The sequence below is a fragment of the Haliotis rubra genome, unplaced genomic scaffold (genome assembly GCF_003918875.1).
Source record: "Haliotis rubra isolate DU_JTF1 unplaced genomic scaffold, ASM391887v1 Scf799, whole genome shotgun sequence".
In the NCBI taxonomy this organism is placed as follows: domain Eukaryota; kingdom Metazoa; phylum Mollusca; class Gastropoda; order Lepetellida; family Haliotidae; genus Haliotis; species Haliotis rubra.
Window position 1 is genome coordinate 66,110 of NW_025767522.1, and position 23,127 is coordinate 89,236.

At 40.7% G+C, this 23,127-nt stretch overlaps 1 protein-coding gene across 1 annotated transcript in view; it reads left to right on the plus strand.

The window, feature by feature from the left end:
- Positions 1-22,910, plus strand: part of LOC124261356 (tetratricopeptide repeat protein 39C-like) — a 38,245-nt gene extending 15,335 nt beyond the window's left edge. The window contains exons 2-14 of the mRNA XM_046695657.1: positions 6,271-6,319; positions 7,281-7,418; positions 9,257-9,824; positions 10,510-10,607; positions 11,245-11,338; positions 13,122-13,176; positions 15,672-15,724; positions 16,739-16,848; positions 17,081-17,204; positions 19,602-19,699; positions 19,991-20,095; positions 20,823-20,861; positions 21,548-22,910. Of these exons, the coding sequence (XP_046551613.1) occupies positions 6,271-6,319; positions 7,281-7,418; positions 9,257-9,824; positions 10,510-10,607; positions 11,245-11,338; positions 13,122-13,176; positions 15,672-15,724; positions 16,739-16,848; positions 17,081-17,204; positions 19,602-19,699; positions 19,991-20,095; positions 20,823-20,861; positions 21,548-21,664 (1,648 nt within the window). The 3' untranslated portion in view covers positions 21,665-22,910. The remainder of the gene's footprint in view (positions 1-6,270; positions 6,320-7,280; positions 7,419-9,256; positions 9,825-10,509; positions 10,608-11,244; positions 11,339-13,121; positions 13,177-15,671; positions 15,725-16,738; positions 16,849-17,080; positions 17,205-19,601; positions 19,700-19,990; positions 20,096-20,822; positions 20,862-21,547) is intronic.
- Positions 22,911-23,127: the final 217 nt, after the last annotated feature.

Here is a 23,127-nt window from a genome sequence, read left to right on the forward strand (position 1 = left end):
CATACACATACACATGCATGCACGTCATCATATGAGCGAAATATTCTCAAGCACGATGTTAAACCCAGTTTCACCTCACATCACCTCAGATTCTATCTCTTATCAAGAGTCATTACACACCCTTGTCTCAGAAGGATGTGCTACCATCACCATAAAACAAGACTCACTCACAAGCATTAATAATAAATATGGAGAAATTTCAGATTTATCAAAGCATTTTATGATCTTAGAGTAATGTTAATTGAATCATAAGCCTGGTTCTATATCACCACATCTGTGCTCTAAAGAGAAAGTTAAATATAGGTCCCTCCTTGTGACTGACTAGTCAGTTTCCATCTCATATAAAGATAGTCAGTTAACTCCCTTGCTTCAGGAGGATGTGCTACCATCAGCATCTAACAAGACTCATTTACAAGCATATAAGGAGTGGTGGGGTAGCCTAGTGGTTAAAGAGGTTGCTCGTCGGGCCAAAGACCCGGGTTTGATTCACTTCATGGGTACAATGTGTGAAACCCATTTCTGGTGTCTCCTACCATGGAATATTGCTAAAAGCGGCATAAAACTCAACTCACTCACTCACAAGCACATAAACTAAGGAGAAATTTCATTATCATCTAATCATTTTATGATACCAAGAGGGGTATTTATTGAATCATAAGCCTGGTTCCATATCACCACATCTGTGCACTAAGTAGGAAGATAAATACTATGTGTTGTGGATATGGTCTACCAGTTACACCAGGACATGCCGTGACTCGGCTAAACTCTTCAGTATGTTCCATGTTTTATTGATCCTACAAGAATAAAACACCATGCTATCAAGATCATCACTTATTCATGGATCTTGTATTTTCCATATGGTATAATCGTCTTTCATCTTGTAGAGATTTCACTGAGACAATTTTTACAGCACACCAATATAATTACCACCCAACTCCATGACATTCTCCGGCTCAGTACACAACATGATCTGATACGACTAAAAATCAAGATCTGGCCTACCCATGCTTGAAGTTAGAGTTGACTTATAGGATCACGTGGCAAGGCTCACTGACTTGGTCCATGCATGTCATCGTAACCCAGATGCGTTGATTAATGCTCATGATGTCAATCACTGGTTTGTCTGGTCCAGACTGGATTATATACAGACCGCCGCCATATAACTTGGATTTCTGAGTGTGGCATAAAACTAAACTCTCAACCAAGCAGCTTTGTATAGTCCTTAAGGGACTATAAAATAAATTGAATGCACACAGGTGCATTGAAATACTCAACATTAAACTGAAGAACTGTAGCATAGGTTGTAGTAGAGGCCTGTAACTGAAATACTGCTCCAAGTGGGAATGAACTTATTTCTTATAATGCAAGTGACAAATGTATGCCTTCACGGCATGTGTGATGAAGGGAAACCCAGCAATGACTGTCTAGGGAGCATAGTTTACAGAACAAGTAATCATATACATTCCATAAGCTGTGTCCGCCATGTTCCAAGGACAATAAGTTCCTTCAAATGCTGGTATTCACTCTCTCCAGCCAAGAATTGTTACAACCATTTCAAGCATTTTTTAAATCTTGTTTGACACAATTACATTTTCATTTACATTTTTCATATCACATTGTTCATGCAGCATATACAAACATACTGAAGGAAAAAAATAAGGGATCACATGAAAGCACAAGTGTTCCCTTATTTTTTTTCAGGTTTCTTCACAAGCTATGCAATACAAAGTTTGTGAAGAAACCTGGAAAAAAATAAGGGAACACTTGTGCTTTCATGTGATCCCTTATTTTTTCCCTCAGTATATATGGAATCTTTTTCAATTTTCTTGAAATCCTACCAAGAATATTTGAGGTGAGGTGAGATGAAATTGGGTTTTAGGTCATGCTTGAGAATATTTCGCTCATATGACGGCGTGCATGCGTGTGTATGTGTATGTGCGGCTGCTTGTACAAGCCCAGACTTAAGCTGGTTTTATAGTGCCAGCCCACTGAGATACCATGCCGCAGTGAAGCATGAATACCCCACTTAGACACATTATACTGACTCTGAACCGACCAGTCCTTGTTGTACCCATTAATGCCGAGCGCCAGGCAGGGACCAACAAGTACCATATTTTAACGTCTAAGAATATTTGAACAAAAAATGTGTTTCTACAGTAGTGAGATATCAACCTGACTGCAGTATGTGATGGTGTCCAGGAATGACTCAGAGTAGACACTATAAACCCTAACTATTGATCTGTCTTGATTACTTCAAAACACATTGTCGTGGCTCAACCCTGGAGTCTTCTTTGTCTATTATTAGAATCATGACACACTCAAATCCATACAGGCATTAGATCATGGTTATGACAATCTTCAGAACGCTTGTAATCACTGTTGTAACTTGTTATATTCAAAATTAAATGAATTATAATAAAATTTTCTTTTGGATTCTGAATTGAATTGTACCAATTAAAATGCAAGGGTTTGTGACATGTTTACGAGGCAGTTTTCAAATGCGACGTAATTATTCCTGTTTTTGTGGACTACTATGAATTGATTGTGTAATGGTTTTGCGTTCGGGCTTTGTGCAAGGCTATGTATTTGAAGTGTAGGAAGATGTCAGCTGATGACAATGTGTCATCTTCACAGTATTAATCAATATCATTATGTTTGACTGTTGACATGATGTTACAAGGTTGCAGACAGGGAGCATTGAGATGTGTATTTATCGTGTCATGTTTCTGTCTGTTTCTGTGACTTGGTTGACACATGTCATCAATTCCCTATTGTGTAGATCGATGCTCATGGTGTTGTCCTCTGCCATGATATTGCTGGAATATTGCTAAACATGGCGTAAAACTATACTCACTCACTCACTCACTCATGATGTTGATCACTGGATTGTCTGGTCCAGACTCGATTATTTACAGACCACTTCCATAGAGCTTGAATATTGCGACATTAAACAACAAACCAATATATCTCCTGGCTGAAGGACTAATATGATGAAGGGCTGAAAATTAAAGAAAGATCCATTTAAAATATGTTTTAACCTAGTCAAAGGGGATTTTCATTTGTTGATAGATCAGTATCAGCGACCAGGGAGGAGAAAATCCAAGAAACGTTTTGTAAGTCCCGCCAAATCCTAACAAGTAGTTATTGTCTGATTGGTTAAATCCATTAGGCCGTTTCGTGTTGATTGGACGGTCATAGGTTTCTCAAAGGTTAGCTACGTGACCTTCTACTAGGGTTTGTTAGACTCAGTATAGCAGTGTAACGAATAATACTGAGCCTAAGTTTCCTTGTTATATTATGGGTCAAATTTAATCCCTAGGGTAACGTTACTAGGGCTGCGCAATATAACCGGTTTACCAGTATTTACTGGTTCAGACATGAAAGCGATACGTATTGCGATACGCTGATTGAAAACCGGTATTTTGACATGCATTCCGAAAACTTCGTAACACTCGGAAATCTTCGGATATTTACGTTTTTTAAATTGTTGGTTTCCTTGTTTCATTTGTGCCAAATATTATTTACATTTTTATTTTGTCATGATTGAAAGTTTTTATTAAATCTTAATCAAGCATAGTGATTAGTGATAGTTTTTGCTTTATAAATCAAGCATTAACTCCATTATAAATAGTTTTTTTTGTTTAAAAAAAACTTCTTGCAATATATTGCAATATATGCTTTTGCATCGCAATATGTCGCAATATGAAAAGTCTCTGCAATACCCACCCCTAAACGTTACCAAATAAATAAAAAGTACATGTATATCTGATTATCAGCAGGTAATGTGTTATGACAGGTATACTGCCTGTCTGGTCGTGTGTTACTGTGTATATTTCCTGGTGCATGTATATTACACATGTACATAGCTGATGTGTACACAGCTGTGTATCATGAGCACCTCAGCCAACAGTCTGTTAGTCACATACCCTTATATGGGCATGCATTTGTACTCTTGTGTAAATAATATTAAAAAAATATGGTACTTGTAGCAACCATTCCTGGTATGTGGAATGAAAGAGGATGAACAGTGATTGATCTGTTCGTAGTCAAATACAGTCAAATCCCGATGAGTCGAATCTCTGGGGACCAAGTAATAAATTCGACTTATCGATGTAATTGAGACATAGGTATGTCTATGAGGGTAGAAAAAAAGATGATCCAGTCCTAATTCCTCCGCCTAAGCATGTGTTTATCTAATGATTTCCCTATCACTAATAGGGGCACCTTATCAGTTCCAGTCTGATTAGCACAGACAGTGATTTCCGTAAAATCACTAATCTGCCTTTTGAACTCACCCGTCAAAGGCGGAAAGGTGTGAGCCGCGCTGGTTTGTTAATTGGATCAGTTTGCTACATCAATCAACTTCTCATTGACTGACTTCAGCTTATGTATATAGTATTCAAGATTGCTGTTGTTTGAATCTCATGGGACCAAATTTTCTTCTCGAGTCATCGTGTGTATTTATGAGACGAATTCGTGTAACCGGTATTCAAATGATGACAGCTATAAAAGGGAATGGTCGGGACCGACAGGTACTTCAAGTTATGCATAATATTCGAGACACCGGCATTCGACTTATCGGGATTTGACTGTATTTGGAGATTACTACTTATCTGGGATTCTAAACTTACTACCCTCGACTTACAGATAGAGGAAAATCATAATTTTGTTCAAATATAGGATTTTTCAAAGTTTCTACTTTTGCATTTTTAAAGGTGTTTTAATTGTAAATTTGCTTTCCCTGCATGTTAAAGGCAGAATTAAAGCCTCTTCATCTTTATTATGTTTATTGGCCTGGTTACCAGTGTACAAGGCGTTTCTACAAATGTTTAATAATGTGAATCCGGAAATGTCTGATTTTACAGATTGGGCCAAATATCAGCCTCTAATGAGGTCAAGACCAGTCCCTGATACTATGTCTGAGTTTGGTATCCCTGATACACTGTAGGATGGTATCTCAGTGGGCTGGCTCTATAAAACAGGCTTTTGTCTAGACTAGTACAAGCTGTTGCACACACACACGCATGCATGCACATTTGCTATTGGAGTGCAATAATCTTGAATAGTACATTAAATCCTGTTTCATGTTCAATCCCTCTTAAATATTCTGAACATAGAGATGGTGACATGTGGAAGTCATCTGGTCTGTGCCTTTGCTGTAGAATGGGTAGGAAGTACTAATAATTGGTGTTTGTGAAATATGTGAACCTTCACCTGTTTTAGTTGCTAGGCGACATAAGTTTCTGTAACTTAGTGACTTGGTCGGCTAGAGCCATGCACAATCACATCTTCATGGTCTATTGTTATAGGACCGCCTCTGTGGTGTAGTTGTTAGAGCGTCCCCCCGGAGAGCGGAAGGTCGCAGGTTTGATCCCCGACCGCGTCATACCAAAAGATATTAAACTATGGTACTTGTTGGTCCCTGCCTAGCGCTCGGCATTAAATGGGTACAACAAGGACTGGTTGGCTTGGAGTCAGTATAATGTGTCTGAGTGGGGTATTCATGCTTCACTGCGGCATGGTATCTCAGTGGGCTAGCACTATAAAACCAGTTTCAGTCTGGGCTAGTACAAGCAGCCGCACATGCACATACACACGCATGCATGTCGTCATATGAGCGAAATATTCTCAAGCATGACATTAAAGCCAATTTCACCTCACCTCACCTCACCTATTGATATAGATACATGTTTTGCTTGCCAGTCTCAGTGATTGGGCTTGAGTGATGGCTCCTTCTGGATTTGTATTCTTCAAGAATGAATATGTTTGTGACATATACTATCGAAAGGAGTTAAAGAACAGTCTCTTTTGAGTAGTATACTAATCGCTTGAGGAACAAATAACTAAAACAGGGAAAATAGATTAATATGCTGCCTGTTGTACATTACTGCATGCAGCTATGATAATATATTTGTTAGTTATGTACAATATGCTATGCAGTTTTTTTCACTGTACTCATATTGTATATTTTATGCAGTTTTTGTTGATAGTTTTTTGTAATGCTGTATGGAATGTCTCCAACCTGTGTGCATTGTTTGCATTTGCTTTTAATATATAGTGAAATTAAAAATATATTTCTGGAATGGCAAACCATTGTCAATGACAAGTATGGAATAAAGTTCTTTTAGCTTAACTGTCACTTGAGGTACGTTTTCCACAATAACCATGACAACCTGATGTTTCTGTGAGTGACATATTTGAGGTGAGACCTACAAATGATGTCTGTCTCTATGTCACAAATTTCTCTATTGTTTCTCTGCTTTGTTTCAGAAACGAAAGCCCATTGATGCATGCTGGCTACAGCTTTGTGTTCTTCATGGTAAGCCACCTGACTTTTATATGGAGAAATATCCAAGGATAACTGTCGCTATCACAGAGGGGACTGGGCGTGGATTGGGTGGCAAGCATGGCTGTAATCAATGGATGCTCACCTCGAACGACACCTTTTTAATTTTTCCTGTTAAATTTTGATGTCGGAATTTTTCAGTTACCAGTAAGACTGTTATGAGTGAGTTATCAGTATTCCAGGAATATTTCTGATACCAGAGAGTGGGGTAGCCTAGTGGTTAAAGCATTTGCTCACCACACTGAAGACCGGGTTCGATTCTCCACATGGGTACAATGTGAAGCCCATTTCTGGTGTCCCCTGCTGTGATATTGCTGGAATATTGTTAAAAAGTGGGTAAAACCCAAATTACTCACTCTAACACCAGAAATAGGCTTCACACTTGGTACTTATAGGGAACTGTGCCCTGACCCTTGAAGGTCCGGGTTAGAATGAGCCTTCAGTAACCCATGCTTGTCGTAAGAGGCGACTAACGGGATCGGGTGGTCAGGCTCGCTGACTTGGTTGACACATGTCGTCGGTTCCCAATTGCGCAGATCGATGCTCATGCTGCTGATCACTGGATTGTCTGGTCCAGACTCGATTATTTACAGACCGCCGCCACGTAGCTGGAATGTTGCTGAGTACGGCGTAAAAATAAACTCACTCACTGTGCCCAGGTGCAACTAGTAAGTGTATTGAGTAAGCCAACTGTCCCTAAACTGCTGACATCCACCTAGTGTCAGTGTGAATTTGATTATAGAGTGTTAATGTTCATTCTGTAGGACATCAGTGACTGCTTGACAGCAGAATCACATTATAACTGGCTTACACATCAACATGCCTATTCACTACTGGGGATGTCTCATGCCTTCGATCTTTGCATTCAGGGTTAATGTCTTTATGTTGTAATAAAAATACTGTGGCAGTACAAGGTGTGTTATCTCCCTTTCAGCAAGCTCTCATGTCATTCGAGGAAGAGAAGTTAGGTGAAGCTCTGAAAGTTCTCCAGCATACAGAGAAGAAATGTGAAATAAGTGATGGCTTTTTACGATCTGTGAAGAAACGGTTTTCAAAGAAAAAACGACAGCAAGTGAGTATTGTCTCGTTTTAGTCTCACAGTGCTGTGCATTAGGGGTGGACATTTGTGGGTGAATAACATGAATAAGTATTGCAATCATATTGCATAGCTATAGTAAGGCCAGACCAAGTTTATTTCTTGTTTTACGGATCCGCCTGTTATATTTTTTCAAGAATAAGAAAAAAAATAAAAGTTGATTTCCCCCGCTCAAAAAATAAATTCCTAATGTTTTATTTGTCAAACATGTAAATTTGAAATTCAAACATGTAAAAAAAATGTTAGATTGTGTTTTGCCCCATATACACTTCATAAATTGCCAAAAGTAAAATACTTTTAGTATTTATTTATTTTTATTTTTATATTTTTCCCTCCTGCCTTTAGTTTTTTGAGGACAAAAATCCATAAAACACGAAATAAAATTGGTCTGGCCTAATCATAATTCTGCAATATGAATGTATAATCCATGAATTACTTCAGAACAGGATATATACTTCCATCAAAATCAATTAAATTCAATGTTTTATGAAATCTCTTGTCAATATCATGAGGAGGAGGAGAAATAATGAATTAAAATGTCATCCCTGTTTGGGTAAAATCCTTAAAAAACTCTAGGTTACAGTTTGGTTTCAATTGATCTTCAACAACCCATTCTTGTCATAAAAGGTGACTAATGGGATTGGGTAGTCAGGCTCGCTGACTTGGTTGACACATGTCATTGTACAGTCGAACACCATTATCTCGATATTCATGGGACCAAGAAAAATATCGACTTATCCGAACTTCGAGACATCCGACCAGGGCATATCGTCACATATCACTATGAAAGAAAACAAAATGCTTCTCGGTATGTTTTGATTCGAAACTATAATCCGTTATCAGTCGTGTTTAGTCATAACAGTGAGTACTTCCTAATTATTTCCTTCTTAATTAATCCTAATTACATAACAAACAAGTGACACCTTCAACTCAATTAGCCCTAATTAGTTTACACCACCGCATCCCTTTGATTCATGCCGCACCGTCTGTAAACGTGTGGAAACAACCTCAGTTCAGAGGGATACTTGCCCATGAAAGGTAGGTCAATATCGAGTTTCTTTGCAAATATCGAGTTAAAAGGGTAATTTTGCTTGTTGGGACCATGAAATTATATTGAGATATCCAAAATATCGAGACAACCGTTATCGAGTTAAAAGAGCTTGAATAATGATAACTTATGAAGGATTTTGCCGGGACTGAGATGTTATATCGAGACAACCGAGATATCGAGTTATCAGAGTTTGACACAACGGTGCTCCACTGTATCTCAGTTGCGTAGATCGATGTCCAGGATGTTAATCACTGGATTGTCTGGTTCAGACTTGATTATTCACAGACCACCACTATAAAGCTGGAATATTGCTGAGTGCGGCATTAAACAACAAACAAACAGTAGTTTTGCTAAGTTATTGTTAGACTATCCTTAAAAAAGGGATTAAGTAGGCCTTGGCATGTTATAGGTTCAACTGGTGTTGATATGATGAGAGGGTTTGACAGGTATACCATAAGTTGGACTAATGAAGACATACCACAATAATTTGGAAGCATGGTATGGTGCTTTTTTCAAAACCATGAATAATTTACATGTGACAGGTCCACCTGAAATTATGAAATTCAGAAATGAGAAAGTAGATTCCGGTGTTCGTATAAGCGAACTGTACATGACAAGCTTTCTGTGCATAATGTCTCTTTACACATTAACATGACCAATGTAAAGTACAATAAAATGGAGTAAGACTACAAAATTGTGCAGGAGGGATAGTGATAGTGTGGGTTGAATCTGCAATTAAACCATTTACTCTCTTGTGTTTCAGTCAGAGGCTGAAGTGAGTGTCGAGGATCGTATCCAACGCCAAGTGATTGTTGCAGACTCGTTGCTGTACCAGGCGATTCTTGTCTTCACAAACCAGGACATCGCTAGTTATGTAAAGGGTGGGTGGTACCTAAGAAAGGCTTGGAAACTCTATGAGAAGCTTCACAGGGAGGTCTTGGATCTTAGTGAGAAACAAGCACGGGCAAAGATTGAAAAAATGACCAACAGCCTTCCTTCCAATGTTAGCCAGAACAGTGTATACGTCCATGACAGCGACACAGATGGCAATGACAATGAACTGACGGAGGAGGTTCTTACGCGTCTTTGCGGTGCCGTGAATTTCGGATATGGTACATTCCAGTTGTGTATATCCATGGTGCCTCCTAAGATATTGAAGCTGATCGAGTTTCTTGGGTTTGAAGGGGATCGGGAAGCAGGGCTGGGGTCACTGGAGTATACTAGTCACAGCAAGGATATGAAGGCACCTCTGGCCACCCTAGGGCTGTTGTGGTACCATACTGTGCTTAGACCGTTCTTTGCTCTTGATGGTGCCAATAGCTTCAGTGCAGGTGAGTCAACTACTGATCTTGGGAGCTTTGTAATGTGTCTCTAAACCATCTAATATTGTCTTTGTTGCTAAAATGGAACTTTCTAGTTATTTCTTTTACAGACCATTGTCAAGTATGCAAACTACCGAGGAAATGTGTTATTGTGTTATTGTTACTAAGAACATGCATTGGATGAAAGCAATTTTAGTTTCAAAATTATGCTGCATATTTTTTGAAAAACAGAGGTGTATTAACACAATTGACAAAGGTGCATGCCAGGTAGGATGAGCATTGTTCATTGCTTTCTCACCCAGTACATACTGCAACCCATGAAGATCTGGGTTAGAATTGATCTTCAGTAACCCATGCTTGTTGTAAGAGGTGACTAACGGGATCGGGTGGTCAGGCTTGCTGGCTTGGTTGACACATGTCATCAAATCCCAGTTGCGTTGATCCGATGCTCATGCTGTTGATTACTGGATTGTCTGGTCCAGACTTGATTATTTACAGACCGCTGCGATATTGCTGGAATATTGCTGAAAACTGAACTCACTCACTCACTCAGCCTGTGTAAGCTGGCATCAATCTGATTTGACACAAGTCAGGTGGACTACTTCAGCTCTGAATTTCCAAAATGTTTGTAACGCAGAAACCTGCTAGGTCTGTGATTCTGACAGTGACTTCACATTGTGATGATTGGTTGCAGGCACAACAGAAGCTGAGAACATCATTGCGGAGAAGGAGAATGACTTCCCCAACTCTGCTCTCTTCCTGTTCTTCAGAGGTCGGATACACCGGCTGAGGGTGAGTAGCCTAGTAACAATGGGATGGATAGCTTACACAGGCTGAAGGTAGCTCACACAGGCTGAGGGTAGCTCACACAGGCTGAGGGTAGCTCACACAGGCTGAGGGTAGCTCACACAGGCTGAGGGAGAGTAGCTCACACAGGCTGAGGGAGGGTAGCTCATACAGGCTGAGGGAGGGTAGCTTACACAGGCTGAGGGAGGGTAGCTCACACAGGCCTAGGGAGGGTAGCTCACACAGGCTGAGGGAGGGTAGCTCACAGGCTGAGGGAGGGTAGCTCACACAGGCCTAGGGAGAGTAGCTGGCAGTGACTCAGGGAGTGTTGCTCACACAGTTTGACTATTAGGAGCTTATTCCAACTGAAACATACAACTTTATGGATGACAACTTCTTATTTATTGCATAGAGCGATGTTTCGATGTAGATGCTTACATCGTTATCAAGCTAAAAGTCATCCATAAAGTTGTATGTTTCATTTCTGAGTCACCAACTTCTAGAATGCCTATCAAACAATTGTTCCAACTGAGTGAGGGTTGGTTATGCAGTTTCTACATGTTTCAGAAAGAGTAACCTGTCACTATTGATGTACATGTTTCAGAAAGAGAGTAACCTTTCACTATTGATGTACATGTTTCAGAAAGAGAATGACTTGTCACTGGGGATGTACCAGAAAGCGCTGGAGGAGGCTGCAGGGCAGAGGGAGATAGAACTTATGTGTCTCTATGAAATAAGTACGTAGCCTGATCGTTGGTCTCAGCATACCAATTTGTTTGTAACATTCACACCTCCCTTCACAGAGTTGTTGGGGGATTTTGCATTTTGTCCGTAACAACTTGAATATTAAAACGATTTAGCATTATGTAGCTGAATCAGTTTATGGTCAGTGCCGGTAGTATGGGGTAACTACTAACAGCTGTCATGGAACTTTTGTTTACAAACATTCCCCTTCCTCAATATAGCCCAATAGCAACCATATGTCATTTGTTCTCATGACATCAGGTGGTGGGGTAGCCTAATGGTTAAAGCGTCCGCTTGTCACGCTGAAGGCCTGGATTCTATTCCCCACATGGGTACACTCTCATGACATCACCAACTTGTGCAGTAAACAAGCATCACATCATTCTGCTGCATGCAAGCTACAGTGACACTGTTCGGACAGTGGAGTAGGCTTATGGCCAAGACTTGGCTTCCACTTTTCCACCATTATTATAAGGGTAATGCTATTTTTGAGGGCATTATCATTTGCAGAAGCCCTAGGTCTTCCACTAACCTTTTTAACTGCCCGGCGAAGGAGGGCAGTTGAACAATTCTAGTGACGTCACAATATTCGACCTTGGCCTTTGACAATACCCTGGCCTGCAACATGTCAAACTATGTCAGACACAACGTCAGTTGTCAGTGTTCAGTTTTGGTCCAACAACAACGTTAATAGTGCAATTGTTAAGGTTGACACCAACAAGAAAGCCAATATTACCGCTAAAGTGGGAATTCAGTTTGCTTTGACTTGTTTGCCCCAGAATATCTGCCAGTCCAAAGCCAAAGTCGAAGAAACTGTAAGCCTACGCACCCACTATGACGTCACTTGACAACAGAACTGATACTGGCCCATCGTTAAGGTTGAGCGGTCCAATATCATTTGCCGCAAATTTCTGATAATAGGAGGGCCGTTTCATGATAATTCCATGTATTTTAGCTATAATGTTTAATATTTTGCTGAGCTGTGAAAACCCTACTCACTGATCATGTTTGGACAGTTCATGGTGTCTGTTAGATGACAGTCAGTTGAAAGGTTGGCTTCCCATGTTTGCCTCCCACTTCCAAACCCTGACTGGAAAAGTGTGAGCCCAACATCCCTCACTCTTAGGCAGCCAACAGGGATTATGATGATACACCTGAAGTGAAATAACAAGTGTTCACTCTCAAGCTGAGTGTCCTGACACCTGTTTTCTACTTCCAAATGTACAATTATTTACAGGTGCCTTGATTCACCTACCTTGCACATCTGTACACATTGCAGGACTCAAATACATAATACAACTTATGTTATTACTCTGGGACAGCTTGTTGTTTCCATGTGGCCGAGCAAGATGTTGCTGTTTAACCTGCATGACTGGTTTATTTGGACTTGTTCTTTTTGCAAAATGTTGTCAGTTGATTTGTTTCAACATAGCCTGCAGGGTAATTCTTGCTTAAGAATTTATCTATCTGGGTTATTGAAAAGCATCATAGGTATGGTAAACTATCTTTATAATGAAATGATGGATAGAACAAACTGCTGTTTTGGTCCCCACCACTTGTATGTTTTAGTGGAAATGCATGTAACAAACTACAGGTATTTTGGACTAAAATTAGTGGTCCCTTTGTGTTTTTTATATTCGGTTTACTGTATTGCTTTTGAAAATTGATATTTGCTGAAAATGTTTATCAATAAATGTGTATGAGGTGTAAATGATGTGCCTGAATTTCTGTGAATTGTGGTTGCCTTTTCAATGTTTGCCATCTCCCTTTCCCCAGGCTGGTGTAATCTACTAAAGCTGAGGTGGACGGACACACTAGAAGGATTCACAAGGTATGTTGGAACAAATTAAACAATGCTAGAGCAAGCTTGTAAATGTTGGTGCACTTCCCAACATTTCATGGTCTGTTGACTGAAGATAAGGGACTGGTTAATGTTTGAATGAAAGTATCCATTGACCTAGTTTGTATTGCACACCATGCTAGATTGATGAGGCAAGGATTTAGGATGTCTCAAGACCAACTGAAAGGCTATGGCAAGTTAAGACATTGAACAAATCAGCCCCATTATCAACGTCTGACTATTATGGTAGAGTCAGTGCAAGTAATTTACTTTGAGTTGAAGGAGTTATCTCCCTTCACCTTGTGCCCTCATGCTACAGAGTAGACACTAACTAGAAAGACTTCACTTTTTATAATTTTCTTTTACAATTTTAATGTCATTACTCGGCAGGCTGACCAAATGTGTTGTGAATTATGTAACTGTCCATTTCTCGGATGCAACTGGATGAAGCATTTGCTTCCTTTAATATTTAAATCACATCTTGAACATGTCAGCTTATGACTGTTTGTCATGTATCCTGTGTAAGAATCATGCAGAAAATATTTCAGTATCAGTTTATGACAGTATTAATGTACTTTGGGCATCTTATCATAATGAATGATATCCACACAAGCTACATTGACATAACCCTGTCTTCACAGTGTGACATTCAGTGTTATCTTACCTCACACATAAATGTCGCTTTCTGATTAACTGAACGGTCTTCTATTATGTTCAATGTACTCCACTTACAAGCGAGTAACATTTCAATGTACCCCGCTGACAATGGCAACTCATTTGGTACTTCGTGGTAGTAATTCTTTATCTCGAATAACATTGAATCATGTATGATGTATGGAAATTACCGATGTTTTGCGAATCCAAATCGATGGAAGGGAGATAAGTCTAAATCTGTTTTTCTTGTCAGCAAAATCTAGCGATGGCTACCAAAAAATTTGTACGAGTGCCTCAAACAATTCAAAATTAACATTAAGGTGTTCGGTAAGATAAATACGTTGTTCACTGGTCCCTCGGGTTGATGTACACTTGATGTTTGTTTATGTTCCCCTCGCCCTTTGGGCTCAGGGAACATAAACAAATGCCGAGGGTACATCAACCCATGCCCAACTCCTCATGACCAGTGAACTTATAATGTATTGCGTTAATATTGTGGAACCATGCAGAAAAATCATCCTTTGAAGAGTGAAAACTTTAGTCTATCTGGCCGTGAAGTTGGTAATGATCAGTGTTGATTGCACAATGCGAGTATTTAAATAACTATACCCACCTCTGATGGAAACAGTGAAGACTGAGTTGGCTACATGTATGATATGGTCTTATCTCTGTATGTATGACATGTAGGATGACTCCATCATGTGTATGATATGGTCTTAACTCTGTATGTATGACATGTAGGATGACTCCATCATGTGTATGATGTGGTTTTATCTCTGTATCTATGACATGTAGGATGACTCCATCATGTGTATGATATGGTCTTATCTCTGTATCTATGACATGTAGGATGACTCCATCATGTGTATGATATGGTCTTATCTCTGTATCTATGACATGTAGGATGGTCTCCATCATGTAGGTGTATGATATGGTCTTATCTCTGTATCTATGACATGTAGGATGACTCCATCATGTGTATGATATGGTTTTATCTCTGTATCTATGACATGTAGGATGACTCCATCATGTGTATGATGTGGTCTTATCTCTGTATCTGTGACATGTAGGATGACTCCATCATGTGTAGGATGTGGTCTTATCTCTGTATCTATGACATGTAGGATGACTCCATCATGTGTATGATGTGGTCTTATCTCTGTATCTGTGACATGTAGGATGACTCCATCATGTGTATGATATGGTTTTATCTCTGTATCTATGACATGTAGGATGACTCCATCATGTGTAGGATGTGGTCTTATCTCTGTATCTATGACATGTAGGATGACTCCATCATGTGTAGGATGTGGTCTTATCTCTGTATCTATGACATGTAGGATGACTCCATCATGTGTATGATGTGGTCTTATCTCTGTATCTATGACATGTAGGATGACTCCATCATGTGTATGATATGGTCTTATCTCTGTATCTATGACATGTAGGATGACTCCATCATGTGTATGATGTGGTCTTATCTCTGTATCTATGACATGTAGGATGACTCCATCATGTGTATGATGTGGTCTTATCTCTGTATCTGTGACATGTAGGATGACTCCATCATGTGTAGGATGTGGTCTTATCTCTGTATCTATGACATGTAGGATGACTCCATCATGTGTATGATGTGGTCTTATCTCTGTATCTGTGACATGTAGGATGACTCCATCATGTGTAGGATGTGGTCTTATCTCTGTATCTATGACATGTAGGATGACTCCATCATGTATATGATGTGGTCTTATCTCTGTATCTATGACATGTAGGATGACTCCATCATGTGTAGGATGTGGTCTTATCTCTGTATCTATGACATTCTTCCTCAGACTGAAAGCAGAATCAAAATGGTCCAAGGCATACTACTCCTATCTTATGTCGGGTAAGTTCATGATTTATTTCCTGTTTCTTAAGATATTCATCAGGGGCACAAGGAGCAGCAGTCTCATCTGCAGAGTTGTGGCCCTTGGTTCTGCTAGGATGTAGCACTTGTAGTTTAAATGGCATATGCCCTGTCTTAGGATCTGCAACTAATCATGGCCATGAGCTATGCTTATGTTGTCAATCACCAGATTGTCTAGTTCAGACGTGATTATTTATAGACTGCTATCAACCCGTGGAAGTCCGGGTTAGAACTGATCTTCAGTAAGGGATTGTTCATAATTTATGGCTTGTGTGTGCGTGCGTGCGTGCGTGCGCGCGTGCGTCGTGTCATTGACTTTGTACATGACATGCAGGGGGGGTCACTTACTTCGTACATAAATTTTAGGGGGTGTCATTCACATTGTACATGCTTCTCCATAAAAATCATCATAACCCCCATAGCCATAAATTATGAACGATCCCTAACCCATGCTTGTCGTAAGAGGTGACTAACGGGATCGGGTGGTCAGGCTCGCTGGCTTGGTTGACACATGTCACCGGTTCCCAATTGCACAGATCGATGCTCATGCTGTTGATCACTGAATTGTCTGGTCCAGATTCGAGTATTTACAGACCGCCGCCATATAGCTGGAATATTGCTGAGCGCGGCATAAAACTAAACTCACTCACAGACTGCTATCATACAACTCAAATATTGCATGTGGTGTCAAACAAAAAACAAACAGAACAACATACAAACAAACCCAAGAGCAGGGAACATGAGTGGAAGTATCAAAGTTGTGATCATGTTAACAGTAGGACTTCAGTAGTCATCAGACATGGCCCACTGTCCAGATTGGTGACCAAAGTTGGTGTTTTATCATGTAATAACCACTTTGAGCAACCAGTGTGACCAGCCATGACTCCTTGTAGTAATATGATGTACACAACAGACTTCCGAGATGATTGCCCAGATGAACCTCTAGCTATCCTGTGTAATCTGTATATTATGACAACTGTGTCTGTGTCCTAGTGTGTCTCGGAGCTCAGGGAGATGTAGAGAAAGCTTACGAAATCCTGAAGGAGGTTCCAGGACTTGTGAAGAAGAAAAACAACCAAATAGAGGCATTTGTTGGGCGCAGGGTAAGTAATTTGTATTTTTCTTTGCAAATGCGAAAACCGTATTTTGAATATCGAAAACGCATATGCTGAACTAGCATGGCTTCCTTCTTCATCAAATTATAATCATTAATTGTGACATGAAGCATCATGCAGGATTCTACAACTCCTCAACAATCATGTGGCTGTTTTCATGATTGTATGGACTTGGTGACAGGATGAGTGGAATCAAATGTAAATGCTTGCCTTTGTCCAGGCTGAGAAGTTCAAGAAGATTCCGCCCACACAGGAGCAGTGCCGCCTGCTGACCCTGGAGCTGGTGTTCCTGTGGCACGCCCTGCCCACCTGCACCACTGATGAACTGAAGCCCATGTTGGACGGTAGGTACTGGAACATTCAGCAGTAGGAAGAGTATATAGGTGCTGATCTTGCCCCTGGTCATGATCACTGCATTATGTGGTCCAGACGCGATGATTTACAGACCACCGCCATAAAGCTGGAATATTGCTGAGTGCGGCATTAAACAACAAACAAACAGTCGGAGGGAAGGGTAGCTACAGGCAACAGTAGGAAGAGTATATAGGTGCTGGCCACAGTAGAAGGGAAGGGTAGCTACAGGCAACAGTAGGAAGAGTATATAGGTGCTGGCCACAGTAGGAGGGAAGGGTAGCTACAGGCAACAGTAGGAAGAGTATATAGGTGCTGGCCACAGTAGGAGGGAAGGGTAGCTACAGGCAACAGTAGGAAGAGTATATAGGTGCTGGCCACAGTAGGAGGGAAGGGTAGCTACAGGCAACAGTAGGAAGAGTATATAGGTGCTGGCCACAGTAGGAGGGAAGGGTAGCTACAGGCAACAGTAGGAAGAATATATAGGTGCTGGCCACAGTAGGAGGGAAGGGTAGCTACAGGCAACAGTAGGAAGAGTATATAGGTGCTGGCCACAGTAGGAGGGAAGGGTAGCTACAGGCAACAGTAGGAAGAGTATATAGGTGCTGGCCACAGTAGGAGGGAAGGGTAGCTACAGGCAACAGTAGGAAGAATATATAGGTGCTGGCCACAGTAGGGAGGGAAGGGTAGCTACAGGCAACAGTAGGAAGAGTATATAGGTGCTGGCCACAGTAGGAGGGAAGGGTAGCTACAGGCAACAGTAGGAAGAATATATAGGTGCTGGCCACAGTAGGAGGGAAGGGTAGCTACAGGCAACAGTAGGAAGAGTATATAGGTGCTGGCCACAGTAGGAGGGAAGGGTAGCTACAGGCAACAGTAGGAAGAATATATAGGTGCTGGCCACAGTAGGAGGGAAGGGTAGCTACAGGCAACAGTAGGAAGAGTATATAGGTGCTGGCCACAGTAGGAGGGAAGGGTAGCTACAGGCAACAGTAGGAAGAGTATATAGGTGCTGGCCACAGTAGGAGGGAAGGGTAGCTACAGGCAACAGTAGGAAGAGTATATAGGTGCTGGCCACAGTAGGAGGGAAGGGTAGCTACAGGCAACAGTAGGAAGAGTATATAGGTGCTGGCCACAGTAGGAGGGAAGGGTAGCTACAGGCAACAGTAGGAAGAGTATATAGGTGCTGGCCACAGCAGGAGGAGGGAAGGGTAGCTACAGGCAACAGTAGGAAGAGTATATAGGTGCTGGCCACAGTAGGAGGGAAGGGTAGCTACAGGCAACAGTAGGAAGAATATATAGGTGCTGGCCACAGTAGGAGGGAAGGGTAGCTACAGGCAACAGTAGGAAGAGTATATAGGTGCTGGCCACAGTAGGAGGGAAGGGTAGCTACAGGCAACAGTAGGAAGAGCATATAGGTGCTGGCCACAGTAGGAGGGAAGGGTAGCTACAGGCAACAGTAGGAAGAGTATATAGGTGCTGGCCACAGTAGGAGGGAAGGGTAGCTACAGGCAACAGTAGGAAGAGTATATAGGTGCTGGCCACAGTAGGAGGGAAGGGTAGCTACAGGCAACAGTAGGAAGAGTATATAGGTGCTGGCCACAGTAGGAGGGAAGGGTAGCTACAGGCAACAGTAGGAAGAGTATATAGGTGCTGGCCACAGTAGGAGGGAAGGGTAGCTACAGGCAACAGTAGGAAGAGTATATAGGTGCTGGCCACAGTAGGAGGGAAGGGTAGCTACAGGCAACAGTAGGAAGAGTATATAGGTGCTGGCCACAGTAGGAGGGAAGGTAGCTACAGGCAACAGTAGGAAGAGTATATAGGTGCTGGCCACAGTAGGAGGGAAGGGTAGCTACAGGCAACAGTAGGAAGAGTATATAGGTGCTGGCCACAGTAGGAGGGAAGGGTAGCTACAGGCAACAGTAGGAAGAGTATATAGGTGCTGGCCACAGTAGGAGGGAAGGGTAGCTACAGGCAACAGTAGGAAGAGTATATAGGTGCTGGCCACAGTAGGAGGGAAGGGTAGCTACAGGTGGCAGAAAGGAAGGAATATATAGGTGCTGGCCACAGTAGGAGGGGAAGGGTAGCTACAGGCAACAGTAGGAAGAGTATATAGGTGCTGGCCACAGTAGGAAGAGTATATAGGTGCTGGCCACAGTAGGAGGGGAAGGGTAGCTACAGGCAACAGTAGGAAGAGTATATAGGTGCTGGCCACAGTAGGAGGGAAGGGTAGCTACAGGCAACAGTAGGATGAGTATATAGGTGCTGGCCACAGTAGGAGGTGTGGGTACTTGTTACTTTAACAGAACAGAGACTACAATTTCCTTCAGCCATGGCATGACAGTAACTTAATGGTTTAAGGTTGTGTCATTGCTTGTGATGTTTTTCAGTGTGTGACATGCAGACTGACAGCAAGGTGTACCACCTGAAGTGTCTGGTGGAAGGCTCTATATACAAGGAGCTGGGCGAGGAGGAGATGGCAGTGCAGGTATGTAGATCTTGTGTTGACAGTTTCTGTATGTGGTGACAGTGTCAGCTGTATGTATTGACAGTGTCAGGTGTATGTATTGACAGTGTCAGCTGTATGTATTGACATCATCTGGTGTCAGCTGTATGTATTGACAGTGTCAGCTGTATGTATTGACATCATCTGGTGTATGTATTGACTGTGTCAGCTGTATGTATTGACAGTGTCAGCTGTATGTATTGACAGTGTCAGCTGTATGTATTGACAGCATGTGGTGTATGTATTGACAGTGTCAACTGTATTTGTTGACAGTGTCTGAAGGAGGCACTAGCTAGACACCAGGGGATAAAGGATGACAACCATGTTCCAGCCTTCACCCTGTTTGAGCTGGCCTCCATCTACATGAAGAACCCAGAGGTATGTGCCCTTCAGTGCCCTTCAGCACCATGTACCATACTTCCAGATACTCAAAAGACATTGTCAAGCATCAAATATTTATTGGACAGAACTTTCAGTAAGATTAAGATGTATATATTGTCTCCTGGTAACCAGGCTTCAAGAGTTACTGCCTGTACCTTCAGAGGGTTCAGGGGTCTACTGTCCAGGATTGTGTCCTCCACCAGAATCCTGTGATAAGTTATGACTGATTTCTGTGGCCCATAAATCAAAACTTTGCAGTCAACTGTTTAGAGTTTGTGATGATATTTTGATAATTCTGTCAACTTTTAAGCTTAGTTTCTAGAAATTTGTACTTTTTACCTGACAAACCTATCTGCAGCTGGAATAGTTTACTGAAGTTTACATGCTGTTGATCACTGAATTGTCTGGCTCAGGTTCAATTATGTTCAGACCATATAGATGGGCTGACTGACTGAGTTTGGTTTTACGCCGCTTTTAGCAATATTCCAGCAACATCACGGCGGGGGAACACCAGAAATGGGCTTCACACATTGTACCCATGTGGAGATTCGAACCCGGGTCTTTCGTGACGAGCCAACACTTTAACCACTAGGCTACCCCACTGCCCCCCATATGGATGGAATATTTCTAAGAACGGCAATAACAAACAAACAAACTATTATATATTTTGATGTTAATCTTTGAAGTAAAGTTGAAGATGTTTCATGTATATTTGTCATTGCAGACGGTTGGTGAGGCGAAGAGCTGCCTTCAGAAGATCAAGGTTAGTCCTGAGTTATCCTCACTATTACTGGTAAATCTATGACCTTGAAAATGTAAAGATTTGAGAAATTTGAAATTTAAAGTTTGGAAATGTTGAGCATATAGTGAGTGTAGTTGTGTGTATACTGGTACACAACGATGATAAGATCTGCAAGTCTTGTGATCCTGGTTAATATACGGCACATTAGAAAATTGGAAAGGGCTTATGAGGTAATTCAAGACAAAAACAATGCTTCACAGAATTATGTATGCAGAACAAATGTATGCACTAAGGTATATATACTACTCAAAAGACGTTAGGGAACACCTGATTCTTTCATATGATGAAAGTTCATCTCCAGACTATCGTGATGGGAAAGAATCGGTTAAACTTCAGGGATATATTACATTACTCAAAGGAGGCAAGAACACCTAATTCTCTCAAATTAGTATAACTTCTTTGATTGGTATTGGCATTGGCAAATTAGTATAGTTGATCTGTCAGCTTGACATACCAACTGTAGTAACAAGAAAGACTGGCCCTAACATAGTAGTAGTTTGTATACCTGTTCAAAATATTTGGATCATCCTCAGTACACAAGGAACCCACTTCACAAATGTGTTTCTTCGAAAATCGTCTTCAACTTGTGTGGCCTCTCATTATTTGCAGCTGACTATTTGAAAGCCAGTGTGATCTTTTTTCTTCAGGATAATTTCAAAGATTACGATTTTGAGAATCGCCTGACTGTCCGTGTGAACAATGCCTTGAAGGAGTTGAAACGCCGGTCGCAGGAGGCTGGAGTGGACAAGAAGGGAAAGAGCTAACTGACAGTGTCATATTATATCTTGTACATATCCAGGACTGAGTGAGTTATCTCCCTTGCATATCTAAACTGTGTTAAAGAGACGAATTCTTGCTGTGGAAATATGTTTTGTCTTATACCTAAGGTTTTGATAAATAGAAAGCTTAATTGGTAGATTTTCTGCATTGATTGCAGCTCCAGGAATTGGATTCTGGTAAATATTTTTTTAATGGTAATTTGTATATATCTGAATTATTTAGGTCAGAATAAGTGGCACATGAGGTAAATTATCCTGGAGGAATATAACATACTTCACTACAGACCACTGACGTTATTCTTGGTATTTTGTCTTATGTCACATTTGCTGTGTCGATATTCCTTCACTGCTTCATACTGTTACAGAGGTGAAAGTTTTATGTTGTGGAATCAAATATGGAACATTTTCCCCACCTTTTCCATATCTTTACTTGAACTTCTGTCAGTAAATATTTCAGGCTTCAACTCCTTGCATCGTGAACTTTTACATTCATATGACATCAGCCAATGGAATTAACTCCAAGGGAAATAACTCATACAGTTTCCCAACATTCAGAACCAATTGTCTTCCTTCAGTATCAGTGTTTTGTTTACAAAGTTTTAGTAAAATGTGAATATTTTTTGCTCTATTTATGTGTGCTTGTTACCATGTATGGTTCTTGCATATATATATTGTGCGTATAGTGGACCACTTTGCACAGTTCATTGTTGAACAAAACCAGACTTTGATTGTGAAGCTTTCAGTCTTTTGATTACTTCAAATATCATGTTAACAATGTCTTCTTGTTTATTTTTAATCTTGTTATCTAGAAGTATGTGACAGCAGGGTTCATAGCGACCAAAACACTTCTTTTTGAAACCACATGGGTACAATGTGTGAAGCCCACTTCTGGTGTCCAATGCCGTGATATTGCTGGAAATATTACTAAAAGCGTCATAAAACCATACTCACGCTATCTCTCTTTTTGTAAAATAATTTAGATTGTTCAGTTGGTGGTGAATGTTGATCATTGTTGGTTTGTAGCTTTATTACCTTTACTGTATAGCCATTTAACATTCTAGGTCTCATGGCATTGAAAATTATTTCTACCTCAAAATTCTTCAAAACAGAGATCAGTATGAATAAAATGTGTTCAATAAAATTTGTTTGCTGGTAGAAAAGTATTTGCCATTTCTTGGTACTAAGTTTTTGTAAGTTTAGCGTTAACACTGTAATTGAAAAAATTATATTTTTATACAGCATCAAGTTAGTTCTGTAATAGTTTCATAATACAAACATGATAGTGGAGACTATGATTTATTGCAGACACTGTTTTCTCTGTCTTAATTTAAATCTATGGTAGATCTAATGAGGCATCGTTTATCAGTGGTCCAGAGTCAAATATTTACAGGCTACCATCTTGTAACATATGTTATATTTGGGATTACACTTTGTCAGTAAAGTACAGA